Raw genomic sequence first — 15845 nt, forward strand, 5'->3', positions numbered from 1 at the left:
TTGTTTTGAATGATCTCTTCCACACACACAATTATTTTCTGGACTGTTTGCTTCAGACTTGTCTCTGAGATGCTCATTCATCAAGAAAATGCCTCTCTGTTACTTCAAGACATCAAACATCTACCCAAAGAGCTTCTAAGAGTGTTCTCTTTTAAGAATCGGAAACATCTATGACCCATCCTCAGCCTGGCAAACGATGATAGATGTACTGCAGCTCTAAGTAGCCTAGCGAAGAGGCCTGTTTGACATACAGACATTCCTCAAGATTTTCATTTTACTGTCAGCGATGCTCAGTCCTTGTTCAGGATGTATAATTATCATTCCCATTATTTTTTGTTTTCTTTTTGTGTCTTGGTAAAAATACTTTTATTTCTACCTATGAGTTCTATTTTGTTGTTTGGTTTTTTTTTTCCCCAGTTCTCTTCCTTGTCCCACTGGGATAACAGCTGTGGTGCTTAACTGCCTGCTGGGTTAAACCACACAGCAGGAAAGGTGCTCCAGCCCTTTATTATTGTTATTATTATTGTTTTCCTTTTTTGCAACAGGCTTATGTATCAAACGGGCAAAATCATAGAAAAAGCTCAGGATATACTGATAGTGTACCTTGAGGCAGTGATGTTCCTTGAGATCAGATACTTTCAGTCTCATGTTATATATGGTCAACTGTGAGTAGATACTCTCCAGGAAAGCAACAGAGCAATGTTCCCCTTGCTGAAATGCATAACAGCAGACCTTGCTGCCTAAGGAGCTTTTTAGTTGAAGGTGTGGTGTCACCTTATTAATCTAGAAGGGTAATAAAATCTCTGTGCTTTGCAGATGTTGGAGAACAGCAGCATATTTTCAGTAGCATAATAAAATGACTCTCTACAGGATGTAGATACCAAGCTGTAGTTCTCCATGCTGTCAGTGCCATCCTCACCATGTTTGCACAATCAACTAGCATCTGGCATTGGGGATCCACATCTGCCAAGCCAGAGTGCATGGGATGTACACAGTAAGCAGCTGGTAGTAGTGGGGGCTGAAGGATCTGTCCCATGCCAAACTTCAGCATGGCTTTTGACATTGTCTCCCATGACATTCTTGTAAGTAAGCTGAGAAGGCACTGGATAGAGGAGTAGACAGAAAGATGGATTGAGATCTGGCTAATTGGCAGAGCTTGGTGTGTTGTGATTAGTAGCACGGAATCTAACTGAAGGCCAGTATTTAGCAGCATTCCCTAGGAGTCAGCATTGTTCAGTGTCTTCATCAATGACCTGGATGAAGGAATAGAACGTACATTCAGCAAGTTTTCTAATGATATGAAGCAGACACACTGGAAGGCTGTGCTGCCATTCAGCAAGTCCTGGGCAGGCTGGAGAGTGGGAGGAAGTGGAAATTTATCAGGTTCAATAAGGGCAAGTGTAGATTGCTACACCCAGGGGAGGAATAATCACATGCATCAGTGCAAGGTAGGGGATATCCTGCTGGAAGGGTGCTCTGGGGATTTTGGTGGTCTGGTGAACAACAGGATGGCCATGAGTCAGCAGTGTGCCTTTAAGGTCAAGTCAGCCAGTGGTGTCCTGGGATGCATTAAAATAGAATGAGGGACGCGATCCTCCCCATCCACTCTGCCCTGGGGAGGCAACACATGGGGTATCATACCCAATTCTGGTCTCCCCAGTTCAGTAAAGACAGGGGACTTCTAGAGAGTCCAGCAGAAAGTCATAAAGTTGGTTGAAGACCTGCAGCACCACCCTTATGAGGAAAGGCTGAGAGACCAGGGACTGTTCAGCTTGGAGAAAAATGAGGGGGAGATCTTATCAGTGCTTATGAATACCAAATGGGTATTTGGTATTAATGGGTATATGGAGCCAAGAGTATGGGCCAGGGCTCTTCTCAGTGGTGCCTAGTGATAGAGCAAGGGGCAATGGGTGCAAACTGGAACATTTTAAGTTCCATCTCAAATGAGGAAAACATTATTTATGTGGAAGGCAACAGAGCACTGGAACAGGCTGCCCAGAGGAGTTGTGGAGTCTCTTTCTCTTGAGATATTCAAAGCCCGCCTGGATGCTTTCTTATGAAACCTACTGTAGGGAACCTGCTTTAGCAGGGGGTTGGACTACATCTCTGGAGCTCCCTTCTAGCCTCTATGGTCCTGTGATTCTGTGACTGTTCCTGAAGCACTGTGCCCTGTGGAAAAGATCCATGTGGGAGAAAAGTGAGGAAGTGAGAAGAAGCAACAAAAGAGACAAAAATCACTACAGAACGACTGCAGCCACCCTCCCACCACCACTTGTGCTGCTCAGGAAGAAACAGATGCATCAAGAAGGAAGCCATGCCTGGGAAGGGTGAATAGGGGAAGAAAGTGAATATGCATTTTTGTTTCTCACCATCCTACTCTAATTTTTACTGAAAGTACATTAAACTAATCTTCCCTGAGCTGAGTCTGACAGTAATTGCAAGTGATCTCCTTGTGTCCATTTTACATCCTATTTTCTCCCTATCCTGGCAAGGGTGGGATGTGAGAGTGGCTGTATGGACATCTGGAGGCAGCCATGATCATATCCACCACACAGCTGGAAGGCAGCTTTACAGAAGGCACAGAAGGCAGCTTCTGGGATCAGCACAGAGAACTCCTGCTGTGCCCAGCCCCATGCCTTATACACACAGACAGCACAACGACCAGGGGGGCAAGCTGGGGACAGGCTGAAAGCAATGAGGTTGGTAGAAGCTGCCAGTGTTGCACAGTAACAGGATGCGAGTTGGCAGATATAGAAACATGAGAAGGACACGTGGAGAAAAAAAATCCCAAGGGAGTAGTCTGACATTAGAAGAAGTAGACAGAGAAGCTGTTGAACATTCAAAACTAGACAGATCCTCAGATCCTGAAGAATGTGATCAAAAGTGTAAAAGTGTTCCTGCTTTCAGTGAGTTGGAAGCTGATAATCTTCCAGTCTGGAGTACCCCTCTCAGCACAAATGGATTTACATTCATTTTTTTTTAAACAAAAACTCTTATTGCTTTATTAAGATATTCACATAACTCATGTTACTGGAAGTGCCGTTCGGTATGTATGTGGAAATAGCTTACTGCTTTTCCACAGAGATCAACTTAAACCACACAGATCAAAATGATACACAATTTAGCCTGATTCATTTTTTATGAACTAAGCAACCTTCCTCTGTAACAAGAGCAATCCCCATAAAGTGTATTCACTGTCTTTTGGTTTATGACTTTTTTTTTTTTTTAAACACAGCTTTGAAGTACTCTGCGGATGTATATTACATACAGGATGGCTTTACAAAATCCTAGCTTCCAAAGAGACCTTAACAGATCATCAAGCTCCTATACTCCTATACTTACTTGACATAAAAGTGCATAAACATTCAATGGGTTTAAACATTTCCCAGACACTTTTAAACACACACACACACACACACACAGAAGAACACCTGGTGCTTTGTTCTTATAGGAGAAAAACATAATTAGAAACAAATTCACAATTTTAAGGACTGTTCAGCATAAAATATGCTACATGTTTTTTTCAAGGGACTCAAACCAACAAGGTCTGTTGACAAGTCTCTTTGGCAGTCTTAGTATCAGTGGTGGTCTCTCTGGATGCCCTAGTAAGGAAGTCCTAGGGGAAGACAGTTGACCAGAAGGTGCTGCTTGTGCTTCTTGACTGTGACTAACTACAGTTTCTGTGTTACTGCCTGCTGTATCAGCTAAGTCAAGACTTCGATCACCTCTTTCTGTTACTTCCACAAGCTCACCTCCAGGATTTCTGACGTCATCATCTAAGTCCCTTCCTCTGGTAGGAACACTGCATTTTTTCACTACTCCTCTAGTTTCCTTACTCACTCTGTAAATATCTTCACATCCTGTAATCCCCAGGAAAGAAGTTGGAGACTCACATTCCCTCTCATTCAAGTGAGTTGTGCCAGTCCAAGTAACACTGCTATCGCATTCAGTACTTTCTGGCTCCTTGCTACTATCACTATCAATTGTAATAACCACTGGAGAAGAATGTGTTGAGTTACTCATGTGATGTTTTCGATGTTTCCTCTTATGCTTCTTCTTTTTTTTCTTAGCATGCTTCATTGTGTCTGTCACTTTGCCTTCGTAGACTATTTCCACACTTGGGCTTCTCATCCTTTTCTTCTTTTTCTTATGCTTTGTTTCACTACTTACTTGATTGTCTGAAAGGCTGTCTTCATTTTTGCAGCAGTCACGAAACCTTGAGAAAGTTTTCTTGGGGTCCTTTTCTCTCTCCAGACTAGTGCTCTCCTTCGCTGCATTCTCCAAGTGTCGAGTTTTGTACTTCCTCTTTCCACCAGGCTTTTCACTTTTCAATCTGTCTGTCCCTCCACAAGGGGTCCTTGACCTGGTGCTTGATCGACTCCTTGATCTGCATCGTTCATAATAGTAGTAATGTCTCTCATGTAATCCCCTCTGGCTACGCGGGTCTGTTCTTTCAGTAAAAGATTGTATCCTGAATTCTGGACTAGCAGATTGCCTTGAATAGTGAGCCTTAGACTGAGTCCTCTTCCTGCACGAGGAGCCATCTCCAATTGTCTTTCGACTATAAAAGGCATAACCCCACTGGTATCTACTTTGGTAATTGTCTCTTCTATAGTAATAATCACTGTCTCTGCTCCTTGACCTCCTTCTGCCATGGCCTTTGCTACGTGACCGTGATCTGCTTACCTCTCTGGATGTAGTGCTCTCACGACTAAGGGAGCCCCTCTGGCTTTTTAGAGAAAGGCTCGTGTCACAAGTTCTTGACCTCCTCCTGCTTCTTTTGCTCCTATGTTCACTACCATCTCTGCTTCTTGATCGTCTTTTTTTAGACTGACATTTGCTAGGATGATCCCTCCTAGACCGATGGCCATGACTGTCACGACTGTTCTGTGAATAAGACTGAGGACTCCTGGTGTTTCTCTTTCTGGACAATTGGTGACTGTAAGGAGAACAAGCAGTGTCCGTTTCTGGAGAAAGGCTCCTGACTGAGTCCAGTGGAGACAGATCTTTTACTTTACCTTTATTCTTACTATAAGGAGAGCAAATGGTGTCTGTCTCTGGAGACAGGCTCCTGATCGAATCCAGCGGAGATAAATTTTTTACTTTACTTTTATTTTTTCTATAGGGAGAAGAAATGGTGTCTGTCTCTGGAAATGGACTCCAGACTGAGTGGTGTGGAGAAAGATCTTTTACTTTATCTTTGTTCTTCTCATCAGTCTTTGAGTCTGTCTTCTCAACTGCAGAGGACAAGGAGCTCCTACAACTACTCACATTCTCCTTGTACAGGGGCGAGCGAGGTGATGAAGCCCTGCTTGGTTCACTGTCACTCCAACTGCGACCCTGAATTGACTGCTCTTTCTTCACATTTTCTCTCTTCTCCTCCCTGATGGACTCCTCAGAGTCTGAGGACAGCTCAACCAGTTCTGGTGTCCTCTCAGCTAATGGTTTAACATACCCAACGATAACACAATTGTCTGATGAAGAGTCACTCTCATTTGAGTCAATACCAGCCTGTAACTGAGGATGCAGTGTGGTTCTCTTCCTAGCAGAATCCTCATCAGAACTTTCTGACATCTCTAGAGGAGAAGCTACAGTGGCACGAACCTCTTCTGAAATGGAATACGAAGGCCCTGGAGTTTCATCATCCCAAGGGGCCTGACCAACCCCAGACATGGATGAACTGTGTTCTGGCCCTTGAGGATCTGCCTCATCTGGAGAGATTGTAATAATTGATGAGTCTGAGTGGCTTCCTTCATCATACGATGGCGCGGGACAGTCATAATTGGCATGCTGATCATATGCCTCTAAGTTAAAAGGACATCGGGCAAAACTGATGAATTCATGTAGGAAGTGATCAGTCCGATTCAGTAAGAATGGCTTTAAATCATCAGCAAAAGCCTGGCTTTCCAGATCATACCTGGTCACATTACTCATGATGATATGTTGCACAATATTAACTAAAGAACCATGGGCACCAAACAGCACTGTAAGCTCTCGCTTCAGCCAGGGAACCAGCCTGTGTAGGCAGGCAGGGTTGTGGCGGAAAAACTCTGCAGAAATGTCTCGATAGCGGCCACCATCCTGAATGCTACGAACACGCATGCCAGTGCGGTACAGGGCTCTGCGGAAGTTTATCATGTCCTCCTCCTGGATCTGCCGCAGAGATCTGCCCTCTGCACTAGCCTGCCTACGTGAGGCCAGCCTTCTTATCATCTGCTGAATCTCTCCATCCCTCTGCCGCATAGGTTGGCTTGACAACCCTTCAAACAAAATCCCGTTATCCGGAGGGGACAGCGTCCTTCGAGAAGAGGAACTGCCTCGATGGTAAGAGGAAGTGCGACGTTCCCTCGTTAAGGTGGTACGGTAACGAAATCTCCGGCCATCAGGGCTGGCAAAAGAACCATTTTCTGAAGGTCTGAGTATGTATTCCTTAAAATCATCTTCAGCACGAACTGTATGGAAAATAGAAAAGAAAGGCTGTTTGCAGAGTGGGCATTCTGCTTTGTTTTTTGACCATTCCTGGACACAACGGAAGCAGAATCTGTGCAAGCAACGATCTAGATAGGCAACGTTGTCAAATCTGTCCAAGCAAATGGGGCACTTAGAGTCAGGAGAGGCATCTGTTGGCATGGTCTGGTGCACCTTGCTATTGCTAGCCTTTGGCAAAAAACTGCTGTCTTCTGAAAACTCCTTGGCTGTATTAGTTGTGTTCTACAAAAGAAAGAGACAAAAAGATCACTATTCTTCCTGAGAGAAAGAAGCATTTAAGTCTATACACAGAAACATACAACAGTCACCCAATAAGGTTGAAAACACCAGCATTAGTTCTGAGAGAATACTAAACAGAGAAGCAGCACAACTTAACTGCTTTGCTTGCTTCTCTTCACATTAAAATCAGGTTTTCCAGTGCTGCAAGATTTAAATGGAGCCTAAATGATGCTGGTGGATGTAAGACAAACAAACAATAAGTCTGTCTTCTCCCCATTCCCCACTTTGGTAAGTTTAGGATTCACACAGAATCCTCCAAAGCACACTTCCAAAAAAAAAAAAAAAACAACAGCATTTAGAAATGTAAGATGGAAGAAGCTACTGTTACCTTTTGAAAAAAATTGGTTCTGTTTGCATTTAGCTGGTCCAACTGTGCTGAGTGCACCTTGTACAGCTTGCTGGACCAGAAGACTGGTCCAGGAACGCACTGAACCGTTCTTGCTCGGATGATATCGCAGCCGGGCGTTACCCCGCACCCACCCACAGACCCACAGCCCCTTTGTTCCGTCAGGCCGTCGGCGGTACCGAGCAATAAATCCGCCTATTCAAAGTAGGGGACCAGCGCTGCCCTCGGACGCTGCGAACCGCTGCAGACAAGCGCCCGCGCTGCTTCCACGGCAGCACCCTCCCCGCCGGCCGCCACCGCCACTGGCAGCTGTGGGCCCGCAGCGGTCCCCGCACGGATACGCTCCGCCACACGGGTACGCCCCGAACCTCCAGTCGGGCCGAAAACCGCGCTCACCTCTGCCGAGCCCTCGCTCCGAGCCCGAGTCCGGCCCGATGGCGTCTTCAGCCCGTGCCGAGGCCGGCCGCAAACGCTGCCCGGCCCGTTCCGCCGCTCCTCCCCCGCGGGATGGCGGCGGCGGCGGGCGGCCTTCGCCACACCTCGCGGCGGCTCCGACATCGTCGGCGGAAGTGGCGTTGCCACGGGAACGATTGCCTCCGCCCCCGCCGGCGGCGGGGCGGCGCCGTGCTGACGTCAGCGGAACCGGTCGTGGGTTTCATACGTCACTTCCGCTCTACCTGGCGGCGCTGTACAACCGTACGGAAGCTGCAGCTACCCGCCATGGATCCGCAGGGACGGCGCGATCCGCGCCCGCTCTACCGCCTGGTGCGTGGGGGCTGGGGGGTGCCGGGAGAGGCGGCTTGAGGCTGCTGCTAACCTTTGGCCTCCTAGGTGCTGGCCGCTGTGGTGCTGCTTTCCTGGGGCTACGTCCTGTACGGGGCCCGGGAGGCGGCGCGGCGGCAGCTGCAGGGCGAGCTGGCGGTGCCTCGGCTGCCATAGGCGGAGCGGGAGGACGGCGGCGTGGTCTCCGAGGGAGCCGTCGGAGGACGGGAGGAGCTGCACGGTCAACTGGGCGAATAAAGGCTGAGCTGCTTTCGTGAAAAAAAGACGAGCTTAAAAGTCCGCTCCTTATTGATTTGTTACATCGCGTGTCGGGGAGGGAGAGGCAGGCGGGGAGAGTGAGGCTGCAGTCGGCAGGCTGCCTTCCACAGCGTCTGTGTACAGAAATATAAATATATGTGGAAAGATACATTTGTTTGAGTTGGAAGGGACCGCTAAAGGCCCTCTAGTCCAACTGCCCTGCAACGAACAGGGACACCTGCAGCCCATCAGGGTGCCAGAGCCAGGTCTAGCCTGGCCTTGAGTGTCTCCAAGGATGGGGCATCCAGCATCACTCTGGGCAACCTGTTTGTACCCTTTTTGTAAATAATTTTTTCCTTACATCTAGTCTGTATCTACCCTCTTTTAATTTAAAATTATTTTTGCTTTTCCTGTCAAAGCAGGCACTGCCTAAGAATCTGTCAGCTTCTGTACCCCCTCCCCAATGCCTTCTCCAGGCAGAACAATCCTAGCTCTCTCAGCCTGTCCTCATAGGTGTGGTGTTCCATCCCCTGGGTCATTTTTGTGGCCCTCCTCTAGTTGCACTGCAACAGGTACACATCTCTCCTGTCCTGAGTATTCCCCACCTGGATGCAGTGCTCCAATTGAGATCTCACCAGTGCAGAGTAGAGAGACAGGATCACCTTCCTCAGCTTGCTGGCTATGTTTCATTTGATGCAGCCCAGGATCCAGCTGGCTTTCTGGGCTACAGGAGCACTCTGCTGGCTCATGTTCACCTTGCCATCTACCAGTAGCCCATGTCCTCTTTGGCAGAGCTCGTGCTCATTGGTTTCATACTCACCAGCTTGGTGTCATCCCAAATGCACATGTGCTTCTGCTGTCGTCCTACAGATACTCACTCCACTCCACACAGCCAGGCAGGCCTCTCTACCCATCTGTATCCTTGCCCATTTTCTGGGCAGAGGTATTACCAACCAGCCAACCTAAAAGTTTGCTATCAAATTGCATTCCTCTGCAGATGTGTGGGGTCTGGCAGTGGTACTAACACTTTGGCTTGCCAATACCAGATATATGCTGTGACTAGCAGTCCTGGTGCTGGTGCTTGCTTTTGCTTTACTCATACTAGTTGTGCCTATTGCTGCACCTGGGACACACACACTAGTTCTGTCCTAGGAGCTAAGGCTGAAATCATTAACTACATCCATTACTGCCACTAGGAAACTTATCTGCTTCTCTTGATAGCATAAAAAGAGGGATACTGATGCAGATGGTTCTCATTTGGCCTACTTCCTAAATGCACTGTGTGTGTCATTTCTTAGGTAAGTTGGGAGCCACTTGGAGTACTGTGACACTGGAGTCACCAAATGGGTAGCTGAAGGTGCTCTTGGTGGGGGAGGTAGCACAGCAAAGAGAACAACAATCCAAAGTATTTAGCTGCAATTTTCATTACTGTCCACATTTTCCAAGAGAGAACAGTGTAGGCTGGGCACAGAGAATTGGGTCAGGTGCAACAGATTTGTTGCATTATTGTTCAGTATTGTTCATTATTGTTCAAACAAACAGGAAGAAGTCAGTCCAGCTTAAACATAATCAATTTCTTGTCACAGCATCTAGAATTTGTATTGTGAAAAGCTCCAGTACAGTAAGGAGTGACTCATGAGGCGAGGTGTTTTTCTGCATGGATGGGAAGAACAGAAATCTGGTGATTTCTCTCCCTGCACTGTGCTGATTCACCTCACCAGACCTGTGAACCTCTTCAGGCTTTGCTCCCCAAGCCATTGGGCCTTTTGGCATCTCCATTGGAAGTAGAGCAGGAGGCATGATACTACACCTGGCCTTCAGGCCCCATGGGGAGGTGGGTGCTGCTCTGACAGCAGGGCAGTCAAATGAGAGATGGAGGCTGTGGGCTGAGGACAGTTCCTTGTCAGCCACTGCAGTGGCAAAGAATTCAATCAGTGGCTTACACCATTCGATTTGTGTTGGTTTTTTTTTTTTTTTTTTTTTTTGGTGTGTGTGTATGTGTGTGTTGTTTTTTGTTTGTTTGTTTATTTTTAACAGATCCTCACAAATACATGAAAACTGTCATGAGTTCAGCAGTGCTGTGACAAAGGTTTTTATGCAGACAGAGAGGCTGAGCATCCGCCACCCAGAACTGTTTTACCGGTGAACAGCCACCAGATGGAGAAGCACTCCACATCATTGCTTCTGAGTCTAGGCAGTTTCCCTGCTCGCAGTGAATGGCAGACCTGTGCTGAGGAAAGTATCTCCAAGTAGTTCCCAAAAAGCTGGAGCTGCTCTTTGTCCCTGATCACTGGAAGTGTGAGCCCACAGCTGCTCACATCAAAGATCCGAGATGCCCAGAAACTTCCTGCAACTGAATAAACTATTGCCCTGTAACAGCAAGGAGGCAGAAAGATTATCCACAATTATTGTACTGCGCTAACTAAAAAAGAACTAAAAAAGCAGTGTGATGTTCTGCAGGTTGAAAACTGTCTCAAGAGCTTCTGTGCCTTGCCTTGTCCTTCCTTTTCTCTGTCCTATGCAAGCGGCACGCCTGAGTCACTGTTGGCTGTGGAAATCCTCAGTGCTCTGTCCAGATGTGAGCTGAAGCCATGCCAAGGTGATGATAGGAGCACAAAACAGCTCTCCCAGGTAGCGAAGGAGTGGGATGAAAGTCTCTGCAGAGGTGGGGAAATGCCCCTTTCAAGAGTAGAGGGGAGGGCACAGCTTGTAGTTTCCATCACTCGAACTTTCTGCTGGCCTCTGTTGCTTGCCTAGTAACAGCAGCTTTGTGAGAAAGAATTAAAATTAGATGCACTCCAAAGGGTTGAAACCAGCCCTTCAAGAGGACAGACCTCTCTGTTGTGCTGTTCAGATCATCACAAACCTTGCAACAAAGAGATCCATGTAAGGACAGAAATCCCAGAAACCTGTGGTTTAGATTCAGCTGTTTGTCGCATTGGAGAAAATATTCACTGAATTTAAGCTTCTTCTGCCCAGAACTTATGCATTGTCATGAGGCCAAAGCCATAAGGGTCCTTGTCCAGGATTAGGTTCTGACAAGTGATTTAAGAAAACCTTCAGTAGATAGCTAGTCTCCTGATATAACACAATATAATCTCACTGTACCATCATTAGCAGTGTTAAAAATTCAGTTCCTGTGCAGTTTTGGTGACTGTTATTTATTTATAAGCAGAGATCCCCTCTCTCAAGGAACACATGCAGATCCCTTATGCTTGCATTCAAGGTGTTGCAGGAAGGACCCAGACCCATGCTTAGCATCCAGCTGGCAGCAGTCAGCTCTCCTTACCCACAAAGATGCAGTGAAGAGCAGAAAACATTTCCTGTCCAAAGTGGTACAGCAAGCAAAAATTATGTTTAGGCAGTATTAACCATTTGATGCTATCACCTGAGATGGCTGTTCTGATGCCTTTCATCCCTAAGGGAACATATTCATAATGCTGATGAAACACCCTTCAGATCTTGTTATTTATTTTTTAAATGAAGTGTTGCCCTATTTATGACAGCAACATGCATGTTTGTTAGTCATAAAGTGTTTTGTTTGTTTGCTTGAGCTTCAGGGGATTGTTTGGGAAGATTGTGATTTTGATGCTTTTGATAAGCATCGCTAAGAGGCACTTTAAGTTAATGAAATGATTAATTGATTCATCCAGGAATGCAGTCACACTCATAGCTGCTTCTGCAGATACAAAAGATTCCCTTTCAAATATATCCGTGCCTCATGTTAGTACCCCTACGTGTTAATTACAAGGTTGACAAGAGTGTGTAAGCATAGCTAATGTTGTAGCTGAGTTATTTAATGAAGACAGTTGAAAAAAAATGTCAAAAAATGGAAATAAAATAATCAGCCAAGCGGAAAATGGTGGGCTGAGTTCTGCCTTAAATCACCTTCATCTACCGGTGATAAACAATTTCTCCCAAATTATAACAGCAAGGCAGCAGGAATATAATTGCTTAATTCCTGCATTACAGACTGTTTGAAAACGGAGAAATTACTCAAGTTCAAACCACAGCTGAACAGTGCCCTTTGTCTGCTCAATAACTGCATACTTTTATTGTCCTGTTTTTCATGCAAGATTACCTGAATCCTAAGAGCAGTATAAATACAGATTTTGGTAAATATACACATGCTCACAGCTTGGTAAAAGGATGCCTACCGATTTTTTAAAAATTTTGGTATTGACTGCCCATGAAATGTATATAGTCCTATATAGTCCTGCAGTTTTGTGGTGAAAGACAAAAAAGGGTGTATGGCACAGGAGCAGAAAAAAGGGTAAGAGAGAGGCGCAGCACAGTGGAAGAAACCAGAAACAAATAGGGTGGTGTGTGTTGGGAGACATTACCAAAGCTTCCTGATTAAAAATACAGAACAGACATAGGACTGGATTGTCTGAGTGGTGATGCTGCCAAAAATCACATAAAAATTTGGACTGAAGAGCTGCAATTCTTTATTTCAAATGCAAGGGTGGTTTCTGACTGCAAGGCTACTACAGGTTTCTTCCTGTTTGCTGCAATCATCTGCCATCACTCATCCCACACTGTGTGCATTTAATATATCATGGTGGAAAGGAATACATAGATCTGAACAGAAACCAATGTTATGCTGCCCTGGCTGCTGCCAGTGGCTTGATAAAGCTACAAAGCACGTAAATGTCATCAGCTAAAATGAAGCAACAGCATACAAAAGCATCTGCAGAAGCTAGATGGCAGTGTTGGCATATGCTTCGAAGCAAGGCAAGCTACTGCCTGCATTTTGCACAGTGGGTTGAAAATTGTGAGTCCTCTCCTTACAAGGGTTGGGATTGGACCTTCTGTTTTGTCATCTGAAGTAAAAATGGCTTTGCATCTATGAAACGCCAGCCTGAAGACCAACAAGCAAAAAGTTTTATGCAGATTTCCCCAAGCAGAAAGAATATAGCATTTACTTCAGAGACCTTTTTTTCCTCCCACCTAATTCACAATTATGTTCATCTATAGACTGATTTAACAATGACACACCACCAACAATCATATCACTAAATGGAATGTGTTATTAGTACTTACATTCAGAGAAGTAGAAGGCTTTGCCACAGACACTGGAAGAAACGAATGGTTAAAAAGATAAAGACCTTCAAAGACCGTATGTTGCCCAAAGCAAGCTTTAATGAATTTTATTGTGGTTCAGTGAATCTGGCTTGCTTTTAACGGTTCATTTGGCAAGCTGTTGCTGCAGCGATTTCTAATAATAATGTCACAACAATCTTTTAACTGAGTACAGATTTGTGACCATGCAGGACTGCTCTGAAGGCAATTTGTGAACTTGGTAAGATGGCAGAACATATGCAGTGAGCTCCTTGAGCTTCCTCCTCAGTGACAAGTCATCGCATGGAAGAGCAAGAGGACAGCATTCACGCTGAGGTGCAGCAGAAGGTATTCTCTTCCACTCACATGAGGATTATTTCAAAATGATAACAGCAGCTGAGAGCAGAATATTGCCAGCAGACAGGGACAGTGTTTACTTCATCCTTTGGTGTGGCTTTAGTCTTAAAATCTCTGTTAGTAATTACAGACAATATGACAATATGTTTTAACTCAACATACTAATTTTTTTGGTTGAGATTTCTTCCTAGACCTCTTTTCCAAATGGTGTTTTGACTCCATACTTATGCTGATTCAAGTAGCAAAGTAACCAAAATTCACTGAAATATTTAAGAAATGATGAACTGCAGTTAAGACTAAATATAAGTTTTCGTCATAAAGCATGAGCTCAATGCCAGTAGTATAACTCAAATACAGGCCAAAAAAAAAAAAAAAAAAAAAAAAGGCTGTACTATTTAAATGCTTGTCTAGCTAGGCAGCTTGATAACCATACTTATCTTTTTGCAACAGCTGCAGTCGTCCAGCTGTACCTTAACATTTCTAGAGGCTCTCAGGCACATGATAACACACTCTGTCTTCTATACTATCATTTTCCAGCTGTAACTGTGACTGGACAACACATTTTGTAGCAGGCAGAGCATGCCTAATGCCAGGAGGTGAAAACTGTAGTGTAAGAAAAGGGGGAGGAATGGGAAGAGAGGCCTCCCCTAGTAGATTAAAGCCCAGACCTATACAAATAGCCCACATGCCCTTATGTGGGGCAAATAATCCCATCAGTGTCAATGAGGTCAAACCAACAAGCTCCACCTTAGTAAATGTTGAGCATACAGTAGAGCTGCTTGGGTATGTCATGGACACAGAAATACACTGAGCAACATAAACATTTTAGCCCCAGTTTCCATTTTTATGCTATTAGTGACAACTGTCAGGAGTGATGTGCAAGCTGAAAAGGTAGTTCATTCAACTCATATGCTTTGCTGTAAACCACACAGGGCTGCAGCCTGCAGATTTCGTTCACTGTGAGTAAGAGGGTTTCACTTCGGTAAAGAACCAAGAGGTGTGGGGTCCAGGAATGCAGGTGTCATCTCTGCCCAAACCAAACCAAACCAAACCAAACCAAACCAAACCAAACCAAACCAAACCAAACCAGAGAGGAGTCCTCATTCTCTCCTCAGGACAACAGGCTGTGCCACTCACACAGATGGATCTGCCTACTTCCTTGCAGAGGTTCTTCCTTTCTGAATAGTATGTTAGTTCTTCCTTCCAATGGCGGAAAAAATGAAAAGACAGCTGCACAGGAAATTTTGGGCTTCAATAAAAACAGAGGTTTCACAACAAACATTATCACATTGTTGAGAATTCAGAAAAAAAGTTACTTTTCCAGCCAAAAAGAGCATGTTAATATGTATTAGCACAAAGTCTATGCACAAATACATAACTTCATATGCTTCATGAAGCAGTTGTATCTTAGATAACTGACTCTTTTTTTGAATACACAGTAAAAAAAATCAGAAAACTTACATTTCTTAGCATGGATCTCAGCAGACTTGGGTGAAGACTCCTGATTGTGTTGTCTGCACAAGATCCACTCACAGTTAATCTATGAATAAGTAAGTTGAATGTTCTGTAATTTTTTTTTTTCTTTAGATAAACTGAAATTAGGAAGACTTTATGCAACAGGAAGAAAGTTACATAACTGCATCTCAAAACTACTTCAATCCTAGTGCAATCTTCTCATTGGCCAACATAATTCTCACAGGCCCATTAATGTTGATGATAAATACTAAACGTTTCTTTCTGGGAAAAGAGTTCCAATGTTTATTTGAAGAATGCACACTTCAAGTCTGAGAAGCAATTTCTGAAATGGCTTAGTAGGATTTCTCTTGCTGCTTAATTGGCATGTTCTCTGCTGCTGCTGAATTAAATGTTTGCTCACTTATGCTGTTTTTTGCTCTTGAAAGTGGGTAATGAAATTGTAAAGGATGCTCTAGAAATCCTTCTAAAACTTCAGTGCTAAATTAAATGGACAATATCATGTGCTAAATACAAGCGAGCTACAATTAATTTTAGGGGAGAGCAAGCCATGCCTGCAGCCTGCTGATAATTTACATTTCCAGAATCGCATTTTTCACTGAAATAAATGCTTCTTTCCCTCCTGGTGGTGTGTGAAAGGCCAAAATGAAGAAACAATAAGACTGATGATATGCATATGAATGTAGCGAGCTGCCAGCATTAAATCAGGCACCTCTCCATGTCTCTGCCAGGGGACAAAGTACCTCAGCAGAGGTTTCTGGAACCACCTGCACTCCAGAAAGTGAGGCCACCTCCAGCAGATGAAGTTTGGCTCCATTTA

General features: G+C 44.8%; 1 protein-coding gene and 1 long non-coding RNA gene across 2 annotated transcripts; one reads left to right on the top strand and one right to left on the bottom strand.

Annotated features, from left to right (window-relative positions):
* Positions 1–2997: 2997 nt before the first annotated feature.
* LOC122181352 (E3 ubiquitin-protein ligase Topors-like) lies at positions 2998–7672 on the bottom strand. Its single transcript, XM_042873801.1, has 2 exons — positions 7511–7672; positions 2998–6711 (listed from the first exon to the last, which is right to left on the bottom strand). Exons 1-2 carry the CDS (start codon positions 7670–7672, stop codon positions 3511–3513), a joined length of 3363 nt encoding a protein of 1120 aa, XP_042729735.1. The 3' UTR covers positions 2998–3510.
* A 73-nt stretch (positions 7673–7745) lies between these two features.
* On the top strand, positions 7746–8160 carry LOC122181688. Its single transcript, XR_006179543.1, has 2 exons — positions 7746–7879; positions 7946–8160. It is a non-coding gene; the product is annotated as an uncharacterized LOC122181688 (long non-coding RNA).
* The last annotated feature ends 7685 nt before the right edge of the window (positions 8161–15845 follow it).

The sequence above is a fragment of the Lagopus leucura genome, unplaced genomic scaffold, assembly GCF_019238085.1.
Source record: "Lagopus leucura isolate 7727_CA_CO unplaced genomic scaffold, USGS_WTPT01 Super-Scaffold_54, whole genome shotgun sequence".
Lineage (NCBI taxonomy): Eukaryota > Metazoa > Chordata > Aves > Galliformes > Phasianidae > Lagopus > Lagopus leucura.